This window comes from Phyllobates terribilis, unplaced genomic scaffold, assembly GCF_046119375.1.
Source record: "Phyllobates terribilis strain yellow unplaced genomic scaffold, ASM4611937v1 Scaffold_2__4_contigs__length_985480577, whole genome shotgun sequence".
Classification (NCBI taxonomy): domain Eukaryota; kingdom Metazoa; phylum Chordata; class Amphibia; order Anura; family Dendrobatidae; genus Phyllobates; species Phyllobates terribilis.
In genome coordinates, this window is record NW_027362762.1 from 414,183,419 (window position 1) to 414,211,330 (window position 27,912).

General features: G+C 41.8%; 1 protein-coding gene across 1 annotated transcript in view; it reads right to left on the minus strand.

Annotated features, from left to right (window-relative positions):
- GALNT17 (polypeptide N-acetylgalactosaminyltransferase 17) overlaps window positions 1-27,912 on the minus strand; it is a 938,842-nt gene that overhangs the window by 44,531 nt on the left and 866,399 nt on the right. The window contains exons 7-8 of the mRNA XM_073665134.1: window positions 6,804-6,989; window positions 6,572-6,709 (exon numbers count right to left, since the gene is read on the minus strand). Of these exons, the coding sequence (XP_073521235.1) occupies window positions 6,572-6,709; window positions 6,804-6,989 (324 nt within the window). The remainder of the gene's footprint in view (window positions 1-6,571; window positions 6,710-6,803; window positions 6,990-27,912) is intronic.

A 27,912-nucleotide genomic window follows, 5' to 3' on the forward strand; every position in this document is an offset into this window, starting at 1 on the left:
ACTATTACAACAAAAAAGTGTTTTAAATACATACCCTTTGTGAAGTAGTCAGGTGTGTTTAAATTTATGGATAAAGCAGATTTCTCTTTGGTCTTTACCCATTTCAAAATCCAAAAAACACATTTTCAGTGACACAAAAGCTTTGGTTTCAGGATTTTGGTTTAGTAGAAAAAATACCAGTGAGGAGTTTCATATCCCCTTCCTTGTTAGTGTGTGAACAATAATTATTGCAGTTTATCTCAGATCAATCAATTCAGTCACACTGAGTGACTATACAGATACAGCACCTTCCTATATATCACTTAATAATAAATAATAATTTTATTTATATAGCACGAACATATTTTGCAGCATTTTATAATTAAGCAGGGAAATATCCAGACAATAAAGACATTAGAGAGTAACAAATAGTTCAACAGTTACTGGAGGAGTAAGGGCTCGCAAGTTTACAATATATAAGGAAATGGGGGTGAGGACACTATGTAAAAAGTGCTTGTCTAGTACTGACTAGCCATCATAATAATAAAAAGGGGTTTTCAAATAAAGCTGCATGAGCCAGTCATCAGCCAGTGTCTGCCTAAATACCAAGTGCTATTGGGTGCATGGAGGATGAATAGGAGGAACCAGATTCTGAGGAAAATTTAGAAAGGTCGAACAGGGAAGAGTTACATTAGTTAAGTGATGTGCTGGGCCTGTGTAAAGAGATGTGTTTTTAAGGCACACTTAAAAATGTGAGGGCAAGGTATTAATCGGATTGTCTGGAGTGGTGCATTACAGAAAACTGGTGCAGCATGAGAAAAGTCTTGGAGACAGAAGTAAGAGGTTCGGATTATGGAGGATGATAGTCAGATCACTTGTGGAACAGATACGGTGATAAACAGTGATGAGAGAGGAGATGTATGGTGGTTCAGAACTGTGGAGAGCTTTGTCGCTGAGAGAAATAAGTTTATATTGTACTCTTTAGAGGATGGGTGACCAGTGCAATGACTGGCACAAGATGAAGGCATCGGTGTAGCAGCTGGATAGAAATACAACTCTGGATGCTGCATTTAGGATGGATTGGAGAGGAGAAAGTTTAGTAATTGTTTCGCAATAGTCCGGACAAGAATGACAAGAGTGACAGTAAGAGTTTTTGCAGTTTTAAAGGTCAAAAAAGGTCATATTTTGGAGATGTTTTTAAGATGCAGGTGACATGAGCGAGTGAGTGATATAGGGAATAAAGGAAAGTTCTATGTCAAATATAACCCCAAAACAGAGAGCATGCTGCTTGGAAGTTATTGCAATTTTTTTGGGTAGTTCAAGCATATTGGGTATAGGTAGGTTAGTAGAAGGAGGAAACACGAGAAGTTCAATTTTGGAGAGATTCAGTTTTAGATAGAAGGAGAACATGATGTTAAAGACAGTAGACAGACAATCCCTCATGTTTTGTATTAAGGTGGAGGTGATGTTGGGAGATGACCTGTGTAACTGGGTGTCATTAGCATATAGATAGTACTGGAAACCAAACCTGCTGATATAAAGGATAAGATCTGGCACTCTGGTATGCAGAAATGTAGGTAATTTATTAAAAAAATGCAATCCAATGTGTAACGTTTCGGTCATAACACTTGGTCATCAGACTATAACAAATAATAAAACATAAAATTATTAAAAGGAGAGAACACAAACTAAACCATAGGATTAGTTCAATAGAAAAAAATAAAAACATTTTAGAGAATATCATGGTACAATAATAATAATATAGAGATTGAGAGGTAATATATGCCTGCTGTGGATAACAACAGCAGTTCCTATCTTATACAAGAATCAGCGTAATGAACTGGTCCCATCATGGAAATAGAAGATATGCAACTTGGTTTACTCTTGTGGGTATAAACAAAAAAGGGCAGTGTTATTAAGTAAAAAACAGCATATGAAAAAACTGTAGAAAGTGTAAAAATGATGAAAAAAAAATTGGGGGGTAAAAGTCAGGAAAAAAATTGTCAACTGGACAGTAGACTAAATGTGCCCCAAGGGTAGGGGGAATATTTATATGTATGTGACTATATATACATATATTGGTAATATTCACCTCTAGGAGGTGAGAAGAAAATGATGGGGGGGATAATAGGAGTGTAGACAGATGTCCAAATAGAGGCTTACCGTATTGCTGGTGAATGAAAGTGCTGATGTTGTAGTGCAAATGGATATGGGTCTGACACCCTGTGCAGCGTGCTAACAAGTCTGTCTAAAGGCTGTGTTTAAATACCCATGCTATTAGTGTGTGGCCGGAAAAGGTGTGTCCTATCACTAGGACACTGTGGAGTGGTTGCTGGGTGTGTGGGAACCCGGACCAAGTGCTCAGCTGTGACAGTGGCAGGCTGCACTGTATGGGAAATGTGTCACTGACACGCAGCGGTGAAATACACTGGAAGTGCATCATTGACCCGCAGTGGTGGAAGGCACTGGAAGTGTGTTAAGGAACATGTGACTGGATGTGACATGCGGTGACCTGCATGTGGGAAATGCAGAGTGTCCAGGTCCTGGAACGGAGCCGTGGGTGGATCAAAGCAGTAGGCTGTAGAAGACCAGCCTATTGAACTAATTATCCTATGCTTTTGTTTGTGTTCTCCTCTTCTTTTTATAATTTTATGTTTTACTGTTTGTTATAGCCTGATGAAGGTCAGAGTGTTATGACCGAAATGATACACATTGGATTGCATTTCTTGAATAAATTACCTACATTTCTGCATACCAGAGTGCCATATCTTATCCTTTACATTCTTAAGGAGTGGTTTCCTTTCTGTGCACCATACAACACGGAGTGACATATATCCTGATCCAAACCTGATGATGTTTTGGACAATAGGGGCAGTGCATAGAGAGAATAGGAGGGGGCCTTAGGACTGAAACTTGAGGAATTCTGACAGTAAGAGGAAGAGGAGAGTAAGAAAAGCTGGCAAATGGTATAGTGAAGCAGCTGCCTGAGATGTAGCAGGAGCATCGGCAGACTATTTTCATTGAGACACAGTGTCAAATGAGGAAGAGACGCAGGAAAATCAGTATGAATAGTCACCATTACATTTAGCTATTAAAGGGAATCTGTCAGTAGGTTTTTGCTACCTCATTTAAGAGCAGCCTGATGTAGACAGAGGGAAGCTGAATCCAACGATGTATCACTTAGTTTACTGTGTGCAGCAGTTCTGACACAATAAGTGCTTTTAGATTTAGCAATGAAGCAGAGCTGAGAGAGCTAACCCTGCCCACACCAGTCTATCCATGTGAAAAGTCCATAGACAATGAGCTGCCTATCACAGGAGGGGACATGTCAGACCAGGGCTCACAAGAACAGCTAAGCTAGACCCAGCAAAGCTACTGGTGATAAAACAATCACTGTAAGCAAACAACACCTTGGAGCCTGATAAGAGAGGTATTGCTGAAATCTGTGTTTTAACCTTAACAGCATGCTGTCTTCAGATTACATAGCAAAAACCTGCTGACAGATTACCTTTAATAGATTATTAGAGACTGTAGTAAGGGCAGTTTCAGTAGAGTGTAAAGAACAGAAACTGGGTTGTACAGAATCTAGGAGAGAGTTATCTAAGAGATTAAACTAGAGTGGCTTAGCGTTCCAGGAGTTTAGAGATAAAGGGAAGGTTAGAGACAGGTCTGTAGTTAGCAGAGCAGATCTGGTCCAGGGATGTGTTTTTTTTTTTCAGTAACGGAGCAATGACTGCATGTTTGAAATAGGAGGGAAAGATATCGGAAGAATTACAGAGGTTAAATATTTTAGTTGAATCACTTGAATTTGGATTATTATTCACAGACTCAAATTACCACTCACATTTTCATAGTTACATAGGTTGGAAAAAGACATCATCAAGTTCAACCAATTATACATTCTCTAGCACTAGATTATTTATAATCCACAATGCTGTTTGTTGAGAGAAAACTATCCATCCCTATTTTAAAACCTGTCATAGTATCTGCCATTTCCACCTCTTGCATTGTAGGGCATTCCACAGTCTGATTGCCCTAACAGTAAAGAACTCTTTTCTATTTAGCTGCCGGAATCACTTTTCTTCCATTCGTAGTAAATGTCCCCTCATCCTTTGTAAGGTCATTGGAAGAATAAATAATGTGCCAGTCCTTTGAATTGACGACACCTGTATTTATACATATAAATGAAATCTCCTCTGAGGCATAAATTTTCTGAGCTAAACAAGCCCAACTTTTCCAACCTCTCATCATATGAGAGGCCTTCCATCCCTTATAATAATCTAGTTGCCCGCCTTTGAACTAACTCTAACTTATGAATATCCTTAATAAAAGGTGGAGCCCAAAACTGGATCCCTTTTTCTAGATGTGGCCTCGCAAGTAGTTTATAGAGAAATAATAATATTTTGGAGATCAGGATTTTATCTCTCTTTTTATATACCCTAAAATCTTGTTCAAATATGATTCTACACGGCAATTAGATTAGGGCTTTTTCTATCCTTAAAGGGGTTGTCCACTACTTGGACAGCCCCTTCTTGATCACAATGTTTGGCCCCGATAAAATAAAAAAGATTGCACTCACCTCCCGTGATGCCGCCATTCCCACGGTGTCAGCACTCACAGTCCTGGGGCTCTCGTGCTGCTGTTGTGACACATGATGCTGGAACCCAATCAGCGCTGGCTTCACTATCTCCGCCTTCGGACAAATCAAACATGATGAGGAAGTCCGGGCTGCAGCTGATCTCGGGCTTCCTCTTCATGCTAAATTCGTCAGGAGGCGGAGACAGTGATGCCAGCGCTGATTGGGCGTGTGGCTCACATGTCACAAGAACTGCACTGGAGCCCCGGGACCGCGAGTGCAACAACATGGGAACAGCGCCGGCACGGGAGTTGAGTATAGGCTTTATTATTTTATGGGGGCCAACTGGACAACTTCTTTAAGTGCAACGCGCTCTGACTTCCTATCCCTAAAGAAGAAAAGCTTAACCTAGAACTATTTGGCTGGCCCCCATCTTTTATATTGACTGTAGTCATCCACCCTAATTGGCTGGGCTAAGGTAGGCTATGTGATGTGATTTACAAACAGTCATGCCAAATGTGTAAGTTTTTTGTTTTGTTTTGGATTTTCTAATAATAAAAGACTTAAAACGATAAAAGGGATAGTTAGATTTTTTCACATAATTTTTTTCTAAACTTTTATTATGTTGCTGTTGCACAGAAAACCTAGTGTTACATAGGGACGGGAGGATGTTCACAGATTATATCTCAGCAAGAATCAAAAACGTGTTTCTAGTGGCAACCAACATCATGAATGCGAGTGACAATCTCAGCTTAATACCATTTTCACACATTCATTATTTGGTCAGCATTTTACATCAGTATTTGTAAGCCAATAAGCCAAACTTAGGAGTGGAAAAATCAATGGAAAATTATAATAGAAACTTGTGCACCTCTTCTGCATTTTTCACCCACTTCTGGTGTTGGCTTACAAATACTGAGGTAAAATACTGAGAGTGTGCAGGTGGCCTTACAATGAATACTGGATGTAACTGTGATCAAGGGCTGTGATATTGCCAATAGTAGTTAAAGTGTATCTCGTAAATACGGAGGAAAAGCAAGCAACCTCAAATGAAAATCTAAAACATCACATTTATTAAAGAGCTTGTACAGCTCGAAACACGTTGACGTTTAGCACTAATTTGTCCTCTTAATTCTCCTGTTTTCTCATTTTTAATATCTTTAATAAATGTATTTTTTTTTATTTTTTCTTGTGGTTGCTGGTTTTTCCTCCTCCTTTTTCCATCGCTCCATTGCTCAGGAAACCAGTATGAAGCCTCCATGGACCACGCCCTCATTCCTGGCATTTCTCAATCTGAATAGCTGATGGTAGCTTTGTTTTTTCATATTTCATAAATATATTTCATAAATAAAGCGCTGTATCCCTGACTACATGTGTAGGAAGATGTCTTCCCAGTGGATAGTCTGATCTATTATTGGAGATTCCAGAGTTAATGAGATAAAAAAAGGCTACTCCACAGCTGTCCACCGTCTATGTGATCAAATACTGAAGATACCAGGGCAGACAAGGTAACCAGAAGCTGCTTCTCCACTGTCCGACACCCTGTCTTTCTGATGGCTGAGTGGCTACTGTGACTTGGACATCTTGACAGTGCATGATATAGGTTATCTCCAAGTCACAGCAGTAGACTTTCTCCACAAGCTAGTAGGCACGCGTCTTATTAACATTCTAGCAAGAGTTTAGCAGTTTTAATGTAGTACAATGAGTACTTCACTAGACAAAATAAGTGAACGTTTCAAATTAAAGTAATTTAGAAAAATATTCTTAATGAAATTTTCTTTTTAATATATTTTTCTACTCCTAGAAAAACCCTTTAATTACAACAAAGTAGGTTTGCAAAGGATGGAAGAAAGACTAAAACACAGTATAATATCCCAGGATGAAATGAGAAGTGCAAAAGAAGGCTCCAATATTATTTTTTCAGATGTCATGAGAATTTTATATCTCAAGATAATTGTGTTAGTGGACAATACTTATTTGGATATAGGAATTGTGTGTAGACAGTATTTACCATACCTCTCCATAAGCAACGGTATTATTATATCTTCTCATTTCTGGATAAACATTATCCAAGTACCATTGAAAGTTTTTACACTTTAAGCTTTTCCTTAAAGCGATTCTTTCTGTTATGTCACCAATGTCTATTCCTGGGTTCTGAAAAAGATATAAAAAAGGGCTTAATATATTTTCAAATACTGTGAATTGTATGATTTTGTATAGTTTTAATGATATGTAGTTTAAACCTTACCTCCAATGGTAAATTCCATGCAATGTAAACATGTGATTTGTAGTCATCCATCCAAACTTCAGCTACCCGTAAAGCATTCCTCTTTGTGTAGAAATCTATGTTATTGTTATATGGCTTTCTTTTACGTTCTATGTGGGCAACTCTTGAACAGGGAAGGACTTCCATACTTCCACCACACAGCCACACCTAGAATAAAGCAATGTCTTTTAACAATAGCAGAGTTTTGTTCACAACTATAAACTCATATTAGGAAATCTGAAGACTTTTTAATCACAAAGTTCATACATTACTTGCTTAGTAATATGCAATAGAGAGACTACAGAATTTTTCATCATAAATACTGCTTTTGACTACTGGAAGCAAACAATTATGAACCGATAATTACTTCTGAGTTAGATTTTCATACTCAGGACCTACAATATGAGCCAGAGTGGACTATTGTTAAGTAATAATCGCTCTACTACGGTGGATCCAGTTCAAGCCTATATTAGATGGCTGACCATATTGAGTGCCTCGTGCACTAAAAATTTATGTTCAAATGAAATTTCCTTTGGTTCAGAAGATAGACCTGTGACAATCAATTTTCAAAGGAATGCTAGTTTTCAAGAAACAAATCCTTAGACATGAACCACATTCAAAAATATGGACTGTTCTGGAAATGTAACAATTAATGGTATATTTTTCAAAATTATCAGCATCACATGGGAACCTGACCAATGACATATGCTGCCCAATCCATGGGCAGCATGTATCAGACACTAGCTGCATTATTTCAGCCATATATGTTCAATAGTCGCTGGGGAACAGGTGGGTCGCCCGCTCCTCTTTAAGGACAAGTCACTGTGCATAATGAGAGACCTGTCACTCAGTGGTAACGAGTAAGGAAAAGCAGCTGGAAACCCACCTGTCCAGCAAGTCTCCCATACGGTTTGGTCCCCAATGGCTTTATGCTATGTTTTTCTCTGAAACTGTGCAGCGTTTCAGAGTTAAACACTTATGGTTGAAATCATGCAGCCAGTATCTGATACATGCTGTGCATGGATTGGGCAGCAAGTATCAGCTGCCAGGTTCTTTTTAACAAAGAGATGACAAGTGCACAATGAAGGTTCTGCTAACCAAAGAAACCTTGCTGCTGGTTTAGACCATTTATGTCAGTGCACAATGCACTTTCCTCATTTCCGCATTATAATTTGAACTCATCTTACAGCTTCTGTGGTTCATGCATTGTTATATTTATATTTTAGAATATGCAGTGGCTTGCGAAAGTGTTCACCAGCCCCCTCTTGGCTTTGTACCTATTTTATTACATTACAACCTGTGTTTAAATATTTGTAATCTGATTTGTGCGTGATGCATCAACACTAAATAGTCTAAGTTGGTGAAGTGAAGTGAGAAAAATATAGACATAAATTAAATTTATGGGATCAAATACCTAAAAATTGGCATGTGGATATGTATTCACCCCTTTCGCTATGAAGCCCCTAAAAATTTCTGGTGCAAGCAATTACCTTCATAAGTCACAGTCAGTTTATACACACCTTTTCTGAAAGGCCACAGAGGTTGCAGCACCATTAAGAAAGAGGCACCACTAATCAAACAACACCATGAAGACCAAATAGATCTCCAAACAAGTCAGGGACAAAGTGGTTGAGAAGTACAAGTCAGGGTTGGGTTATAAAAAAATATCCCAATCTCTGATAATCTCCCGGAGCACCATCAAATTCATTATCATAAAATGGAAAGAACATGGTAACACAACAAACCTGCCAAGAGAGGGCCGCCCACCAAAGCTCTCGGCCTGGGCAAGGAGGGCATTAATCGGAGAGGCAGAACAGAGACCAAAGATAACCTGAAGCAGCTTCAGAGTTCCCAAGCAGATACTGGAGTTGGTGTCCATATGCCCATAATAAGCCGTACGCTCCATAGAGGTGGCCTTTATGGAAGAGTGAGCATAAAAAAGCCTTTACTTATACACAAAAATTGTAAGGCTCGTTTTGAGTTTGCCAAAAGACATGTGGGTGACACCTTAAATGTATGGAGGAAGGTGCTGTTGTCAGATAAGAACAAAATTAAACTTTGTGGCCACCAAGGTAAATTCTATGTCTGGCGCCAAATCAACACAGCCTGTCACCTCAAGAACACCATCTTAACAGTGAAACATGGTGGTGGCAGAATCATGATGTGGGGATGTTTTTCGGCAGCAGGGGTAGGGAACATGCTTAGAGTAGAGAGGAAGATGGATCATGCGAAGTACAGGGTTATTCTTGAGAAAAATCTGTTTCAGTTTGTCAGTGATTTGAGATGGCAACAGAGGTTCACCTTCCAATTAGACAATGACTCAAAGCATACAGCTAAAGCAGCAATCGAGTGCTTTAAGGGAAAACGCCAAAATGTTTTGGAGTGGACTACTGAAAGCCCTGACCTTAATCCAATTGAGAATCTGTGGTTAGACTTGAAGATTGCTGTTCACCAGAGGAAACCATATCATCCCAGTGGCAAGATGTGGAAAACTCATAGAGACGTATCCAAATTTACTTGAAGCTGTATTTGCTGCAAAAAGAGGCTCTACAAAGTACTGACTTTAGGGGGATGAATAGTTATGCACACTAAAGTTTTCAGTTATTTAGTTATTTGTTTTGATATTTATTGTCTGCTTCACAGCAAAAAGAAAACCAAATGTTCACAATTGTAGGCATGTTCTTTACATGAACTGATCCAAACCCTCAAAAAAAAACTGAAATTCCAGGTGGTGAGGTAGCAAAGCACGAAAAATGCTAAAGGGGGTGAATAGTTTTGCAAGCCTCTGTATGTACTTGTAAAAATTATCAAAATATACTCTAATTGGATGTACCTGCAACCATTTCAGGATCTACAGTAAATGTCTATTCTTGACCTATATTTAACTGACCTAAGGTTTGTTTCTAATAGTCACATTAATCATTTGTCACTAAGCACTTGGATTACAGATTGGCCATGCCAAGTGTTTTAGCATCCACAATGAAACACTAAAATCAGCAGTGGTTACAAATAAATTGATTTAAATAGTATAACTTATCCTTTACTAGGTATGCATTAAAAACATAAATTATAAGTACAATGAGACACTTTGTGATTGTCAATGTTTTTAGACAGCAACCACCTTCTATTTTGAGACGCCCCCTTCAATGATATGCTCCAAATAGAAACAGTACAGTAAGCCATGATTTAGGTGAATTAAACTATTTCTATTATTTGTGCACTAGTGCTGTCATTTACATCTTTGAATATGCATCTATCCAATAGGTGGACTGTTCTACCATTATGATAAGTAGTCACAAATGTCTCATTGTATATGGACTTATATGTTATGTGTTTTGCGTGTCTTTTTAATGCATACCAACTAAAGGTTAAGTTACATTATTCCCTTTAAAGGAGGTGGCCCATCTTCAATTTTTAAACTTGCAGAGTATTTGTAAAAGGAAGCCATTTTGTAATTCTAATCTTAAGAAAAATCCTCTCCATTCATAAGTAGTGTTGAGCCACCCCAGTAGTGTTCGAGTTCGGTTCGGTTCGTCGAACACCCGTATGTTCGCCAAACTGTTCGTCGAACTGTTCGTCGAACACCTTTGAACACCGTTAAAACCAATGGCAGGCAAACAAAAACACATAGAAACACATAGAAAACACCTTCAAAGGTGTCCAAAAGCTGACAAACTGCTCAGAAGACACAACTAACACATGGAAAAGTGACAAGTACATATAGTCATGCGAAAAGAAAAGAGGTGGAGGAGTAAAAGGAGGGGGAGACACAGATATAGGCATGTCATGCCCTTCTAAAACCAAAAAAGTGCGAAGCAGACACGGCCAGTCCGTTCCTGCCCGTGCGACCTCTGTGTCGCCGGCTTTGTGCCAGAGCTGCTGTGGACCCTGACGGCTAGCCCCCCTCTCCCAATACTGGTGCCTGTCCGCTGGTGGGTCGAGCGAGCCCCCCTGTGGTGGAGGCAGGTCTAAGCTTTTTAATTTAAATTGTCTCTCTAATTTGAATGAATACACTTTAAATCCTTTTACAAGGATCTTTTGGAGGGCAAGTCTCATGCCAGCAGCGGCGTAATTCCAGCTCCAGTAGCGTCCACTAAAGCTGCTGCAGTTAAAAAGCTTTTATAAGGATCGAGCTCGGCGGTCCACCGCAAGGCGTCCTACCGCCAGTCCCAGCCCCTATGCCTTGGGGTGCCTCCTGATGCTCTTCACTGAGTATCCCGGGGTCCCGAAGCATTTCCTTTGCTTTTAAAAAATTAAGTGTCCAAACTACAGGTGGTGTAGCTTGCTTAACAGCTGGGATATTCTGCTAACTAGCAGACACTGCTACTAGGCACAAAGTATTTCCTGGGCTAGATGCAGTTAAAAATTTGTAATTAGATACTCTCGTTGGATGCTGAGAAAGCATTCCATAGAGTCTCCTGGCACACCATATATTATTCTCTTAAAAAGCTTGGGGTAGGGGACTAGGGGACCCTTTTATAGCCAAAATCACGGCCCTGTATCGCAATACGTCACCTAGGCTGAAGATAAATGGAACTGTAGTACCCCGAGGGCTCGGTTGCTACAGAGGTATTGCACCTCACCCAGAGGTGTGATATCTTACTCTCAGGTAAGGATGGAGTGTGGATCAGGACCCCGACACCTGCATGTATTACATCACATTGCCGTGGGGCAGGGCGACCAATATGCCCCTGAGATGGGCACAACAGTCCCTGTCCCTGGCTGGAGTGGGGGGAGGGAACACCGAGGAAGGGGAACCCTGTAGTGCAGGAGCAGGGAATAAGCAGTTCCTGGGTGCATTGAGAAGGGAGTATAAAAGGTGGGCACCATCTTAGTTCAGTGCAGAGAAGTCTGAGCAGAAGTGACAGGGAGCAGGGGCTCTGAATGAGCTCTGCTCCGGAGGCGGGCCTAGTTACAGAGGCCCAGGCCTGGAAGAGGGAGAAGGAAGGAAGAGGAGCGGAGAAGGCTCCAGGAATGAGGAATGAAGGGATCCCAGGGGTGCGGACGGGTGAGTCGCCACCGCATGCCCGAATCCACCTGCGTGGAGGGGTCAGGCCAAAGGGGGAGACCGGTCCCCGAAAATAGTGGAGGCGGGAAACGACCCTCAGCTAGAAACCGGAGGCTGTGACATTTTATGTGGCGCAGCCCCTCGCTACACCCATTAGGAAGGCACCACATAGGGTCAGGGAAACTGGCACCAAGTTTACCAAGAGGAGGCCCGAGGCAGTCGGACAGAAGCATTGGTAAGAAAGGCCAGACAAAGGACACACAAAGGGGGTCCTGTGAAGCGCTCCAAAGTTATCTGGGAGTTGTCTGAGCCCCTCACCTGGTGAGCACAGTACGACGTGGGCAGTCGTTACCTGCAGAAGTGGTCTGGATAATAAGAACTGTGAGTAATGGCCCTGGACTGCATCACTGACTCCGTGTCGTTACTGCTGCTGCCCTGCACCATCACCCCCATCCTCCGCATACACTGCCCTGAGGCTATACTCCTCCCGTGGGGAGTTATACTACGCTCTGCTGTACCCACAACACCAACCTCAGCGGTCTGCCCTGCAGCGGCGGTTCACTCTGACCGCAAACCACATAAATAGTTCCGCCACTGGTTTGACCGTCCTGAGCCATGGAACCGGGTCGCCGCCACAGACACTACAACCACCAGCATCCACCAAAAAGGGTCAGGCTCCAGGTGTCCCAATGCCCAGGGGGCGCGTCAGAACATTTTCATCACCTTTCATAATCACAAATGGGACAAGGCAGGGATGTTCTCTGTCCCCTCTCTTATACATCCTAGTGACGGAGCACCTGCTCTCATCAATTCGCCATAACCCCAATATTAGGTGGATTGAGGTGGGAGGCACCGAGTACAAGTGCTCTGCATTTGCTGATGATGTCCTAGTATATATCACTCAATCACATATATCCATCCCTGCTTTTATGGCTGAAATAGATCATTTTGTTACATGGTCAAATTTTAAAATCAATGCAGCGAAGTCTGAGGCCCTCCATATCTCCCTCCCCAAATCCATACAGGATTCCATCCAGTCCAACTTTCCCTTTGCCTGGCCCTCACAGGGTATCAAATACTTAGGAATTCCTATTCATAGAGACCTCTCCCGTCTATGTTATCTTAATTTTGGGCCCTTTTTTGAACAACTCCATACAGACAACGGTTGGCCAGTTAGAACTGTCAGATTCACTACGTGAACCACTGGTGTTTTGTGGAAAAGCACATGTACACTGTGTTCTAAATTATTATGCAAAAAGTGTTTAGGAGTGATAAGGGAAGAATTTGTTTGTCAGTTAAACTCATTGATGGTGATGTGTGTCAGGGCTCTTTATATCACTGTAAGCAATTGCAGACACCTGTGCTAATTAGTTTGGCAGGTGTGTCCAATGAAAGGAAAGACTACTTAAGAAGGCTGTCCCACATTGTTAAGCAGCCTACATTTTCTGCCAAAATAGGAAAGAAAAAGGATGCGTCGGCTGCTGAGAAGCAACAAATTGTGGAGTGTTTAGGTCAAGGCATGACTACAATCAGCATTGCCAAGACACTTCATCCTGATCATCGCACAATCAAGAAGTATGTATCTGATTCACAGTACACACGTGTGAGTGCTGATAAGGTAAAATTGAGGACTCTTTCCTACAGGCAATTACGTCAGGTTAAAAGAGCAGCGGCAAAAAAGCCTTGTCATAGCAGCAGACAAGTTTTTGAAGCTGCTGGTGCCTCCAACGTCCCCCGAACAACAAGATGCAGAGTCCTTCAGAGGTTAGCAGCTGTGCGTAAGCCATCCTGTCGACCTCCTCTATCAACTGGACACAAGCAGAAACGGCTCCAGTGGGCCAAACAATACATGAAGACTGACTTCAAAACTGTTTTGTTCACCGATGAGTGCCGTGCAATGCTCGATGGTCCAGATGGATGGAGTGGAGGATGGCTGGTTGATGGACACCCCACGCAAACACGGCTACAGCGCCAACAAGGAGGAGGTGGAGTAATGTTTTGGGCTGGAATCATGGGGAGAGAGATTGTCGGCCCCTTTAGGATCCTGAAGGGGTAAAGATGAACTCCATAATGTATGTGGATTTTCTCAAACAGCACTTCCTGCCATGGTTCAAGAAGAAGAACCGTGTATTCCACAGCAAGATCATTTTCATGCATGATAATGCACCGTCTCATACTACACATAACACATCTGCATCTCTGGCTGATATGGGCATAAAAGGGGACAAACTTATGGTGTGACCCCCATGCTCCCCTGACCTCAACCCCATTGATAACCTCTGGAGCATCATCAAAAGGAGTGTCTATGATGGCGGGGGGCAGTTCACATCTAAGCAACAGCTCTGGGAGGGTATTCAGTCCTCGTGCAAAACAATTGAAGCAGAAACCATCCAAAACCTGACAAATTCAATGGACGAGACAGTTGAGAAGCTCCTTTCGAACAAGTGGTCCTATGTGCAAATGTAACATCACCTAAAATAAAGTTTTGAGTTGAAAACTGTTTGATTTTAGTTTCTAATAACCTGCTAATGCTTATAATTTCAAAAATGACCATTTTTTTGTTCTTTATTAAAATGAAAAGGTTGATCGAAGAGTGTGGGGGATCTAAGAGTGTGGCAACCCAGTAGTCAGGATTACTTCGAATTCTGACAATCTGAGGGTCATGTTGCAGGTAGTGCAGCAAGAAGGCACTCATGTGTCTTGCGCATCTAGGAGACCCAAAATTATTTTCCGGGCTAGATGATAAACATGATTAGTAATTTTAAAGCTTAAAACGGTTGGTGAGGTGATTTTAACAAATCATCAAGCTTTTACTCTCCCCAGGATGACACAAGGGTAGAAAAGTCATTTCGGATCCATGATTTTTTCATCTTTATGAACGTGAGTCTGTCTACATTATCAGTGGAGAGCCGCGTGCGCTTATCTGTCAGCACACCACCAGCAGCACTGAACACACGTTCAGACAGAACGCTGGCTGCGGGGCGTGACAAGATCTCCAAGGCGTAAGTGGCGAGCTCCGGCCATTTATCCAGATTGGAAGCCCAAAAAGAGCAAGGGTCTAGTGACACAGTCATGGCTTCAATGTTTACTTGGAGATACTCCTGTACCATCGTCTCTAGGCGTTGACTATGTGTCAGACTTCTTGTCTCCTGTGGCCTTGCAAAGGATGGGCTAAAAAAGTGGTGAAATGATTCCGCAAAATTGATGTTACCAGCAGATACTGTGTTTCTGTTACGGTTTGAGTGCTGAACACTCGACGGTCCCACGGTTGGCAAGTTGGAACTGTGAGATTCACTATGTGCACCACTGGTGTTTTGTGGAAAAGCACATGTAAGATTCTGCAACAGTCTCTGCTGATACTCCCGCATGCGTGCATCCCTTTCTATGGCAGGAATAATTTCTGCAAATTTACTTTTGTACCGGGGATCTAACTCTGTGGTAACCCAGTAGTCAGGATTATTTCTAATTCTCACAATTCGAGGGTCATGTTGCAGGTAGTGCAGCAAGAAGGCACTCATGTGTCTTGCGCATCCAGGAGCACCAAGTCCCTGTTGTGTTGGTGGCGATGTAACAATCATGCTTCCTTCCTCTATTCTCTCCCCCCAACCTCGCACAACAGAAATGTGATCAAGATCTCCCTCATCTGATGAGTCTTCCATCAGTTCGTCCTCCACTTCTACCTGGGCTCCTGCACCTTCCTCACTAGTTTGGCTGCTACCATGCGCCCTGGTAAAACCATCTCCCCCACCCTCACATGCCTGCCGCCTTGGTGCTGCCGACCGTCTGGACCTTGCAGATGTTAGCCCTTCCGCATACAACTCCTCCTCCTCTACTTCCTCCACCTCCTCTTGTGCCACCACCTGACTCCGAATTCTGTTTAACATGTGCTCCAGCATGTAAATCACCGGAATAGTCATGCTGATAATGGCATCGTCACCACTAAACATCTTCGTAGCCATTTCAAAACTGTGCAGAAGGGTGCATAGGTCCCTGATCTGAGACCACTCCTCCAGCGTGATTTGCCCCACCTCTGGATCTCGTTGGCCCAGGCTATACGTCAGAACGTATTGTACCAGGGCTTATCGGTGCTGCCACAGTTGCTGCAACATGTGCAGAGTTGAATTCCACCGGGTAGGCACATCGCATTTAAGCCGGTGAAGTGGCAGGCCCAACGACTTCTGTAGAGATGTAAGTTGCTGAGCTGCGGGATGCGAACGGCGGAAGTGAGCACACAGCGACTGTGCCCTCTGCAGAAGGCCATCTAGTCCAGGATAGTGGGCTAAAAATTGCTGGACAACCAGGTTCAACACGTGAGCCATACAAGGCACGTGTGTGACATTGCCCCGGCGAAGGGCCGCACCCAGGTTTGCAGCATTGTCACACACGGCCTTCCCTGGTTTCAGGTCCAGTGGAGACAACCATTCATGAAATTGGTTCTCCAGAGCTGACCACAACTCCTCAGCTGTGTGACTCACATTTCCCAGACATTTCAAAGTAAAAACCGCCTGATGACGTTGAGCCCTGCTGCCAGCATAGTAAGGAGGTGTGCAGAATCCCTTCTGCACAGTTGGAAAGCTTGTGGCATGACCAGACAGGCTTTGGGTGCAGGTGGAGGACCGAGAGGAGGTTGCAGAGGCAGAAGCAGTGGAGGAACTTTGAGCTAAAGAGGATTGACGCACAACTCGTGGGGACGACAAGACTTGGACAGCAGCCCCTTGTCCTGCTGTCACCATAGTTACCCAGTGCCCAGTCAGCGACATGTAATGCCCCTGTCCATGCCTACTCGTCCAAGTATCTGTGGTGAAATGCACCCTGTCACACACAGAGATTCTCAAAGAAGTGGTGATGTTGAGTGCGACATTCTGGTGGAGCGCAGGCACACCTTTCTTTGAGAAGTAGTGCCGACTGGGCATCTGGTACTGGGGCACTGCGACGGACATAACGTCTCGAAAATCCTCTGTGTCCACCAGGCGGAAAGGCAGCATTTCTGTAGCCAAGAGCTTGCAGATGGTGAAATTCAACCTCTTAGCTTTCTCATGGCTAGGAGGAAATGGTCTTTTACTTGCCCACATCTGAGGGACCGAGGGCTGGCTGTTGTGCTTAGACGGGGTTGAGAAGGGTGTCCCTAGCAAACTGCCGGTCTGTGAGGAAGATGCAGGCGGACATGTTAGGTTGCCTTGATCCAAAGGTGGTGCTATCGATGTCGGACAGCGCTCAACACCAGCTGGTGTTACCACCTCCAAAGAAAATGATGACCTGCCAATCTCGCTGGCTGTTGCGGGTAAAGAGGTGGCAGGTCTGCATCCCAAAACAGGTGTGACTGCTGTCCCTCCAGTCACAGAGGATGAAGAGGCCGCGGATGCACAAGATGTGGCAGACGGTGGTTGGCCCGGCCGGCAAGGCTGCATTGTAGCACAGTGGGCTTCCCACTGCAACTGATGCTTCATGTCCATGTGCCGGTTCATGCATGAAGTACTCAAACTATGTATTTTTTGGCCTCTACTTAGCTTTTGCTGACAAATGTTACAGATAACACAAGTTGGGTCATCTTTATCGATCTGAAAAAATGCCCAGGCTATGCAAGGCTTAGCACCCATGCGACCTGAAGAGCCACCACGACTTGTGGTGAGAGGCAGAGTTGTGTTTGAGGATGCAGTTGCTGACGTGCTTCCAGTACTATGTCTCTGTCCAGGAAGGCGCAACCTGACCTCGTCGTCACTAGCATCCTCCTCCACCTCTTCTGCTGACCTCATCTCTTGGCTGACTGTGGGTTGACAGTAAGTGGGATCTCCAACCTCATCATCATCACCCTGTGTGTTATCACACCCGTCGTCCTCAGAGCCAACCTGTTCCTGCCCTGACAAAAATCTAAAGTTGTCGCTCCAATCAGGTATTTGAGTCTCATCATCGTCTTCCTCATTGTCTCCACCAACAGGAGTTACAGTTTGGGAACGAGGGTCTACATTATGGTCAGAACCTTCTGCGTCTGGTCCTGGATCCGACTCTAGAGCCAACCTCTGATTCCCAGTCTATAGTATGAGTAAACAGCTCTGCAGACTCAACCATCTGTTCTACCCCATACTCAGACGGGCAGCTGGAGACTTGGGAGCTGTGAGGAAGCAAGTGCGATTGGGGTGACACCTCTGAGGACTGGAGTATTTGTGATGTTGAAGTTGAGGTGGAGGAGAGCCCACTTAAAGGAGCACTTGATATCCGTTGAAGCAGATGCTGTTTTTGTGCCTCATCTGGAATTTGTAGCGATTGACATGGCCGTAAGAAAGGGATCTTATCAAATTGTCCGCTAAAAGAAGTAGACATTTTAGTTTGGCTGGAAGATGGTCTTTCTTCTGCAGATGTTACTGTTGCTTTAACACCTACCCCACGGACACAACCCAACACGCTTATTCCCCTTTCCACCAGCAGCAGGCCTTTTTCCACTCATTTTGGTGGTTAACTAATTCACAACTCTGGAGTTGTTTGCACAAAAAAAACAATGGATGGGAACCGAGCAGAGCCGAGTGGCCAAACTGTGGTATTAGGCCAAAAGTATTGGCTGGGTTAGATGCAGATAAAAATTATATTGAGTTTGCAACCTGATGGAGGTCAGTATAGATGGACTAATAGAATAAGTCCCACACACTGCTAGAAGCCAAAATATTTTTTCAGAGCTAGATGCTGAAAAAAATTATATTGAATTTGCATCCTGATGGAGGTCAGTATAGATGGACTAATAGAACAAGTCCCACACACTGCTACAAGCTGTAATATTTTTTCAGAGCTAGATGCAGAAAAAAATTATATTGAATTTGCAACCTGATGGAGGTTAGTATAGATGGACTAATAGAACAAGTCCCACACACTGCTACAAGCTGAAATATTTTTTCAGAGCTAGATGCAGAAAAAAATTATATTGAATTTGCAACCTGACGGAGGTCAGTATAGATGGACTAATAGAACAAGTCCCACACACTCCTACAAGCTGAAATATTTTTTTCAAAGCTACATACAGAAAAAAATTATATTGAATTTGCAACCTGATGCAGGTTAGTATAGATGGACTAATAGAACAAGTCCCACACACTGCTAAAAGCCTAAATATTTTTTCAGAGCTAGATGCAGAAAAAAATTATATTGAATTTGCAACCTGATGGAGGTTAGTATAGATGGACAAATAGAACAAGTCCCACACACTGCTAGAAGCCGAAATATTTTTTCAGAGCTAGATGCAGAAAAAAATTATATTGAATTTGCAACCTGATGGAGGTTAGTATAGATGGACTAATAGAACAAATCCCACACACTGCTAGAAGCCGAAATATTTTTTCAGAGCTAGATGCAGAAAAAAATTATATTGAATTTGCAACCTGGTGGAGGTTAGTATAGATGGACTAATAGAATGATGCTATGCCCAAAAGGTTTTACTTCACTAGGTGCAATAAAAAAAATTGGATTCTATACACAGGTGGTGTAGCTTGCAACACAGATAGGCTACTCCACTGACTAACACACTTTGCAATAGGCCAAAAAGGATTTGCTTTGCTAGATTTAGCCAAATGCTGTGAGAAAAACTTGCACAGCACTAAAACAGACCTGCCTGGCAAAAAGTGATAGGAACTGATGTAACCTAGCCCTGAAAAGGACTGCAATTACAATTAGTCTTTACTCCCAACCTATCTATTTAAGAGCACAGACCTGCCTGATAAAAGTCGTATGAAATTATGTAACCTAGTCCTTAAAAGGACTGCAATCACAACTCTTCACTACTCCCAAACTATCTGTAGATTTGTGCGAAAATTGGCTTGAAATTAACAAAGTATAGTGCACACAGCAACAGCGGTGCCGTCTAACACGCAGCTGCAGCAGTGAGAAAATGGTGGCGACGGGGAAAATGACTGGGTCTTATAGGGCAAGGACATGTGACATACACTGCCAATGACACATGCCCTTGCTTGTGTGAAAAAAAGCAGTTCGCTCCGTGTGTGCGCTGCTGATAGGCTGACAGATTGCACCTCCCCACTGTAAATGCGGGAAAGAGAAAAAAAAATGGAGATCTTCATTATTCCTGCAGAGATCCATCCCCTGCCCCTCCCCCCGCCCCGCTGTACACTCAAACTGCGTATTAACATTAATTTTCAGCATTACTGAGAAAAAATCCAGTTATGATTTTGGTGCACGAACAGTTAGCGAACATAACCTTTTACAGCCAAATTTTTTTCAAATCGTTCGTGTTCGCCGAACGGCTCGAACACCGCCCACAACAGCTCGAATTTGAGATTGGCGAACAGTTCGAGTCGAACACCGCTCATCTCTATTCATAAGAATGGAGCTATTTTTAATTTTGTAGTTTAATGCTTGTTGTTTTGGAGACCCGTCACTGCTATAGTCTAGCAGTGTGGCCAATCATGTGAAGTGCTTACAAGCTTTCTTCAATAAAGCACTGTGAGCACTGATTTAAACCTGACCAGATTGCTGGAACTTTAATGTCCCTGCACTTCTACGATGCTGCTGAACTATTGTAGAGTGCACAGTTCAGATCAGCAATGCAATATTGCTGATATTGATTCTTTTTTTCTAATATTAATTCTTTTGTCAATAAAAAATCACTTGTTTTTGTGTAGTCGCATTTCAAGGCCATACCATTTCCATCCCTCAGTCAATGTACGGTACTTCTATGAGGTTTTTTATTTTTATGGGACAAGTTGTAATGTTCATTGTACCATTTTAAAGTATTTATAATTTTTTATAACATTTTATTCCATTTTTTACTTTTGGCCGACTGGGTAATCTACTAAAATGTAATTCTGAAAAAAAGTAATTTTGGTACAATTTTCTAATTTTTGACAGCATTCAACATAGGTTAAATAATGCAATAATTTCATTCAGGGTGCTGTTTAATTCGTTCAGAATGCAGCATTACCAAGAATGTGTATTTTTTATTTTTTTTTCTGATTAGAAAGCATTTAGTAAAGGAAAAAACTGTAGTTTTTTGCAGAAAACTAATAGATTTTTTCAACTTTTTTTTTAGTTCCACTATATTTATTGCAGTCTATTGTTTTGCAGGGCCTTAGGGGCTCATATCCATGGTCTTTCCTAGGCAACCTATTCATATGCTGCAATTCAAGGAGCCAAGATCAACTGTTATATCGCCTATAATGAATGGTGGATCTTGTGTTATCAACGGTGCATAGAAGTGTTATCAGTCAGTGCAATCCTGCCTCTGATGATAAGGAGCCTGATAAAAACTCTTCCTGAAAGGACAGTAAGTATGAGTCTCAAAAAGTCCCAGTTTCAACTATGAAAATTGCAAAATTGCATTTTCTGAAGACACATTCCCTTTTAGGTTCTTATGAGAGTGTAGTAGTTCCTTTTCTGGGGCATTTGAAGAGAAAATGAAAAAAAAAGAAAAATAACAAGTGATCTCATAAAGAGAGGAGAATATTAGAGGCCACAGAGGGAAGTAAAGCTTCTCACTGAGGCAACATACTTTGAAAAAATAGAGTGCTTAGGGGTTCAAAAGATGGAATGACTAAATTATTATATATAGTACATTTGGACTGCATGGGCATATCATTTAGGTCAATATATAGAACTGTATATGGATTTCCAAATCTGACAGCTATGCAATGTATTGTGTTTAATTTAATTATTCTGCTGTAGTTGTTTTCCCATCTAGGAAAATGCCAATGCAAATATAGTAATATTGACAACAAGGGTTTTTAAGATTTCCATTAGGTAAGGTAATATATAGACATGTCATATATTGCTTACTTTATCAGGCTATGAATTATTCGGTGCCAGAAGGCCCCTGCCAAGATATGAGCAAGCAGATAATGGGCTGTCTAGTTTCCTGCAGATGTACAAAATCTTGATCTGAGGTAATCCATAGAATCAATCATGGTACATTAGGAACCCACTAATTCATTGTAAAGTAGAAAGACAGCTGAATTAGTAAAACATCACAGAAAACAGAGCACATGACAAGCAATCTGAATGTAAATATGAAGGTGATTGTTTCTGCTTTGGATGCACTTTATGTATTATATGCATCCATTATCACGCCATTACTCATAATTTAAAGATGACATTTTGATCCATGCCAGCTAGAAATGGTGCTGCACATAAACATAAGGATTAGTCAAAGTTAGTTTATGATGATATTGATGATGGCAGTGACAATCACTGTGACCTTTCCTGTTGATATTTGATGTCACTTGATGCCTTTAACCAGCTTATATTTTTCAATCATCATTACATCTGTTACAGGAAAAAGAAAATGATATTTTCTAAGTGTATTTGTGGAGATTTACAATTGTTACATATTTAAATATCACTGAGCTATATTACTGTTAAATTAAAAAAGAACAAAAACATATCACATTGATTCTGTTTTAAATGTGGAAATATTTCTAGCAGTATACATATTTATTTATTTTACTTGCTTATATAGTGTCATTCATTTCCACAGAGCTTTGTAGACATCATCATCACTGTTCCCATTGGGGCTCACAATCTAAATTCTTTATCAGTATGTCTTTGAAGAGTGGGAGGAAACTGGAGTACCCGGAGGAAACCCACACAAACATGGAACATGTTTGCAAATGCAGTCCTTGGTGGGATTTGAACTCATATAAATATGTAAATCTATATATGTGTGTATTGCAGCAGACCGTGCTTTGCTATACAGGAGACTTCTGAAGAAAACATATACTATATATGATTTTTGCAATGGCTCTTAATGCTGTATAGATGCCTAGGCCACTGTGACCTCCTGAGCATATTCTGCCTATGGTGACCATAAAAGTAGTCTGCACATAGACTTACCAAGGCAATTTGTTGGGAAAAAAATATTCTTTAGATGTCAGGTTTAATAAACTATAAAACTACTTTTTTTAAGTGTGTACATGAGGAATAAACACTACTATATGACTTGTATACTGTATTTTTCATTAGTATCCTTCTACAGGCTCTCTCTAATGTTCAGTTATCTCTAAGTCAGAGGGTGTGGACTACCTGCTATGATGTCTCTCATTCATTGGACACTGATATCAGACATCCCTGCTCTAGTGAGCAAATGTTAAGATGTATGGAAGAAATTATAAGGTAGCACTGAGCAGTGAAGCTGTGAATCCTGCTCAGGGGTCAAATAAGACACTTACAAAAATCAGCTGCACCATCTGTGTGTGTCCTTGAATTTTTTCTCTTACTTCCTTTCTCAACCCCTTTCCCTTTCCATGGAATTCAACAGACAGTTCTCTTCTCTCTAACAATTCTAGCAGAAGTGGATGGGATTTATAGAAATATCATGCCCATTGTGTTTTTTTTTCACTCCACGTAAACTGATCTGCGGTGCTTGTTGCAAATCCTTGACATGTCAGTTTCTCTTGCAGGTACACTGAGTTTTATGTGCAGATTGTTCACATGAACTTGCATTTGATATGAAAAATCCACAGGTAAAAAATACACATGCGTTTTTAGTGTGTTTCCACAGTGGAAACGCATCGAAAACATATGTAATCTTCATGTCTGTATCAATAAAGTTTTGTCGAACTCAAATACCAGGAAGTATCGAAAACAAAGCAGCTTTGTTTAAAGCGTGACACACCAACAAGAAACAAAAAACGCAGCATCAAAAACGCAATAAAAATACATGTAAAATAACGCACTCAAAAACTTCATGAAAAAATGCAAGCAACCTAATTTACTTAATAGGTGCAGAAATGCTGCAGAAAATCTGCAACATCAAAATCTCACCAAAAGCTCATCGTGGGAACGTAGCCTTATTGTTCAAACCTTAATCAATGCACATACTGTAACTTCTATAGATTTCGTAAAGGACTGATAAAGCTTCAGGGTCTCATTGTACATTTACCAAAATGATTGTTATTAAAAACGTAGAAATGTTAGACCATTCCTGAAAAACACTACTAATGACTGACTACTGCTCCAAAGGTCCTTATTTCATAGACTGCAATATATTATAAAGCAAAGATACGAATCATCAGATTTATAGATATAAATGTTATCCTTTATATCATAAATAATAGCAGTCCTGGCACTCACCGTTTTGGGTACACCACTTATAATAGAGACCATTCAGATTTGAAATAATTGACGTCAGGTATCTAAATACAGGCAATTTTCAATTAAATTATAAACTGTATTTTTTAAACCAATATACCTTATCTGACACATTAGTCTCCTATCTTGAACATTATAAAATGCCTTTGCAAAGTTAAAATATACTATTTTAAAAGCAGCCTCTCTGCACAAACTTCTGATTGTATCTTCATAACTAGTGATGAGCGAGTATGTTTTATTAACACTTTCGCCGAGTATACTCGGGCGAGCATGAGTATTTACAGCGTGCTCGGTGATATGTTTGAATCACTCCCGTGTGCATGATTTGCGACTGTGACAGCTGTAATACATATGAGGAATGTCTGCTTCTTACACTAGTGCACTAGTGATGAGCGAACACTAAACTGCTCGGGTACTCGTTGTTCGAGTCAACCAAATTGGAATGCTCGAGTTGTTGGGTCTGAGTAACGAGCCCAATGTAAGTCAATGGAAAACTCGAGCATTTTTCCGGCGCTCCCCCCCGGCAGTCTTCAGAGGGTCTAAAAATTGCCCAAATCGATGGGAACAGTGCTCAAATGACATGGGAACAGCATAGGGAAGACCCCTTGAAGCATTTCTGACTCCCAGGTCAATGCTGTCAACAACGTTGTCAGAGGTATTACGCCACTTTTACGGACTCACAATAAAACATACAAAAACTAAACCAAAATAGATTTTCCTGGAAAAAATGTTAAAGAATATCCTTTCCAGGGTAATAATTTGTATGTAAGGCAAAATAAATAACCAAAAACAAAAATGGTCCTTCACACCTTGGGCTATGTTCACACGTAGCGTTTTTGATGCATTTTTGCACTTTTGCATTGCTTTCAACCAAGACAAATGCATTCATCGGGAAATGTCATTTTAACATTTTACAACCTTATCTGGCCATGTGGTGTATGACATATCATCAGACACATCCTGTTTCATTTATGATGGAGGGACTCTGAAAGTCACAAAGCCTATTTTTATATGGTCATCAGGCGGCCTTTACTATTCTTAAAGGGCCAGTAGTAGGTACTCGCTATTGTTAGAGAGCTATGCTTTGTTGGTCCCATTACTAACGAGTGGGTCTCCTATACTGTTATTGCGTACGCAGTGTCTGCAAGGGCTGCCAAAAATTTGGACACAACCCAATACCCCTTTGAAGAGACATAGAGGAGGGTCTCAGTAAAAAAAAATGTTCCCATTATAAAGGAGCGGGTCTCATATAATGGTAATGCCCATGCTGTGACTGCAAGGGCTGACAAAATTTGGGAAAAACACCACTAACAATTTAAAGAAACATAGAGCTTGGCCACAGTAACGACATGTTCCCATTAGAAAGGAGAGGATCTGCTATTCAGTTATAGGATATGCAGTGAGTGCAATGGCTGCCAAAATTTAGGAAAAACCCTACTAACAATTTAAAGACACATAGAGCTGGGCCACAGTAACGACATGTTCCCATTAGAAAGGAGAGGGCCTTGTTATTCAGTTATAGGGTATTTAGTGAGTTCAAGGGCTACCAAAAATTAGGAAAAACCCCACTAAGAATTTAAAGACACATAGAGCTGGGCCACAGTAACGAGTACGACATGTTCCCATTAGAAAGAAGAGGTGGGCCTCAGTAACGACATATTCCCATTAGAAAGGAGAGGGTCTCCCATACAGTTTGCCTATGCAGTGACTGCAATGGCTGTCAAAAATTCAATGCCCCCTGCAAGAGACGTAGAGGTTGAAGGGCCTCTTGAAAACAATGTTCCCATTATTAGGAAGTGGGTCTCCCATACTGTTTGCCTATGCAGTGAAGCAACGGCTGCCAAAAATTCAATGCTCCTTGCAAGAGACGTAGAGGTCGGAGGGCCTCCTGAAAACAATGTTCCCATTATTAGGAAGTGTGTCTACCATACTGTTTGCTTATGCAGTGAAGCAACGGCTGCAAAAAATTTGGAGGAACTCCAATGTCCCTTGCAAGAGACGTAGATATGTTGATATGGTACATATGGTGGTGATATGGTGGTGGAGGATGAGGATGCAGAGAAGGAGGAGGACAAGAGCAAATAGACAAAATCAGGAAGCACATACCCATGTCTGGGTATGAAGACAAAGGTGCATGGGAATAGCGTTAGACTTCCCAAAAAAAAAGACACTGTATTTGAGTTTATGTTACACTGCTATCATTCGGTGGTGTTGAGAAATCTGGGCCTATCCAGCCCTTGTTCATTTTTATAAGAGTCAACCTGTCAGCATTTTCAGTTGACAGGCGGATGCGCCTATCAGATATAATTCCACCGGCGACACTAAAAACCCGCTCTGACAAAACGCTAGCGGCAGGCAGGCCAGTTCCTCCAAGGTGTAGAGAGCCAGTTCATGCCATGTGTCCAGCTTGGATACCCAATAATTATAAGGCACAGAGGAATCACGGAGGATGTTGGTATGGTCGGCAGGGTACTCCCTCTGCATCTTCCGCAACTTTTCCCTCCTTGAGAGAGTATTCGCGCATCAGGGCTTGTGCGATGGGAGGGTATGAGAAAACTGTCTCAGAACTTTGACACTGCTCCTCTGCCTCTGCTTAATTGCATTTGTGTCTCTCTCGCCTGTACTCCTTGGTTGTCCAATGAACTGTGACCTTTCAGATGGAAATTTTGTAATAATTCCGCAACAAGGGCCTTTTCGTACTGCCCCATTTTATTAGACCTGTCCTGCGTGGGAATAAGAGACAGAAAGTTCTCCTTGTAGCGTGGGTCTAGAAGTGTCACGAACCAGTAATGACTGTCATCCAAAATTTGGACAATGCAAGGGTCACGGGAAAGGCAGCGTAACATAAACTCAGCCATGTGTGGCAGACTGCAAAGAGAAAGACTTCCGTGTCCTCACCAAGAGGACGACTGGCCATGCTCTCCTCCTCATCCTCCTCCTCTTCTTACTCCATCCTGTCCTCAGGCCATCCACGCTGAACAGACGGTATGACAGTTGTGCAGGTAGTACTGTCTATTAGAGATGAGCGTTGTTCTACTCGAACTGTTCGCCAATCTCAAATTCGAGCTGTTTTGGGCGGTGTTCGAGCCGGTCGGCGAACACGAACAATTTGAGAAAAATTTGGCTGTTCAAGGTTATGTTCGATAACTGTTCGTGCACCAAAATCATAACTGGATTTTTTCTCAGTAATGATGAAAATTAATGTTAATACGCAGTTTGAGTGTACAGCGGGGCGGGGGGAGGGGCAGGGGATGGATCTCTGCAGGAACAATGAAGATCTCCATTTTTTTTTCTCTTTCCCGCATTTGCAGTGGGGAGGTGCAATCTGTCAGCCTATCAGCAGCGCACACACGGAGCGAAGTGCTTTTTTTCACACAAGCAAGGGCATGTGTGATTGGCAGTGTATGTCACATGTCCTTGCCCTATAAGACCAAGCCATTTTCCCCGTCGCCACCATTTTCTCACTGCTGCAGCTGCGTGTTAGACGGCACCGCTGTTGCTGTGTGTGCTATACCTTGTTAATTTCAAGCCAATTTTCGCACAAATATACAGATAGCTTGGGAGTAGGGAATAGTTGTGATTGCAGTCCTTTTAAGGACTAGGTTACAGCATTTCTTACGACTTTTATCAGGCAGGTCTGTGCTCTTAAATAGATAGATTGTGGGAGTAAAGACTAATTGTAATTGGAGTCCTTTTCAGGACTAGGTTACATCAGTTCCTATCAGTTTTTGCCAGGCAGGTCTGTGCCAGTGCTGTGCAAGTTTTTTTCACAGCATTTGGCTGAATCTAGCAAAGCTAATCCTTTTTGGCCTATTGCAGAGTGTGTTAGTCAGTGGAGTAGCCTATCTGTGTTGCAAGATATACCACCTGTGTATAGAATACCAATTTTTTTACTGCACCTAGTGAAGTAAAATCTTTTGGGCATAGCATCATTCTATTAGTCCATCTATACTGACCTCCATCAGGTTGCAAACTGAATATAATTTTTTTCTGCATCTAGCTCTG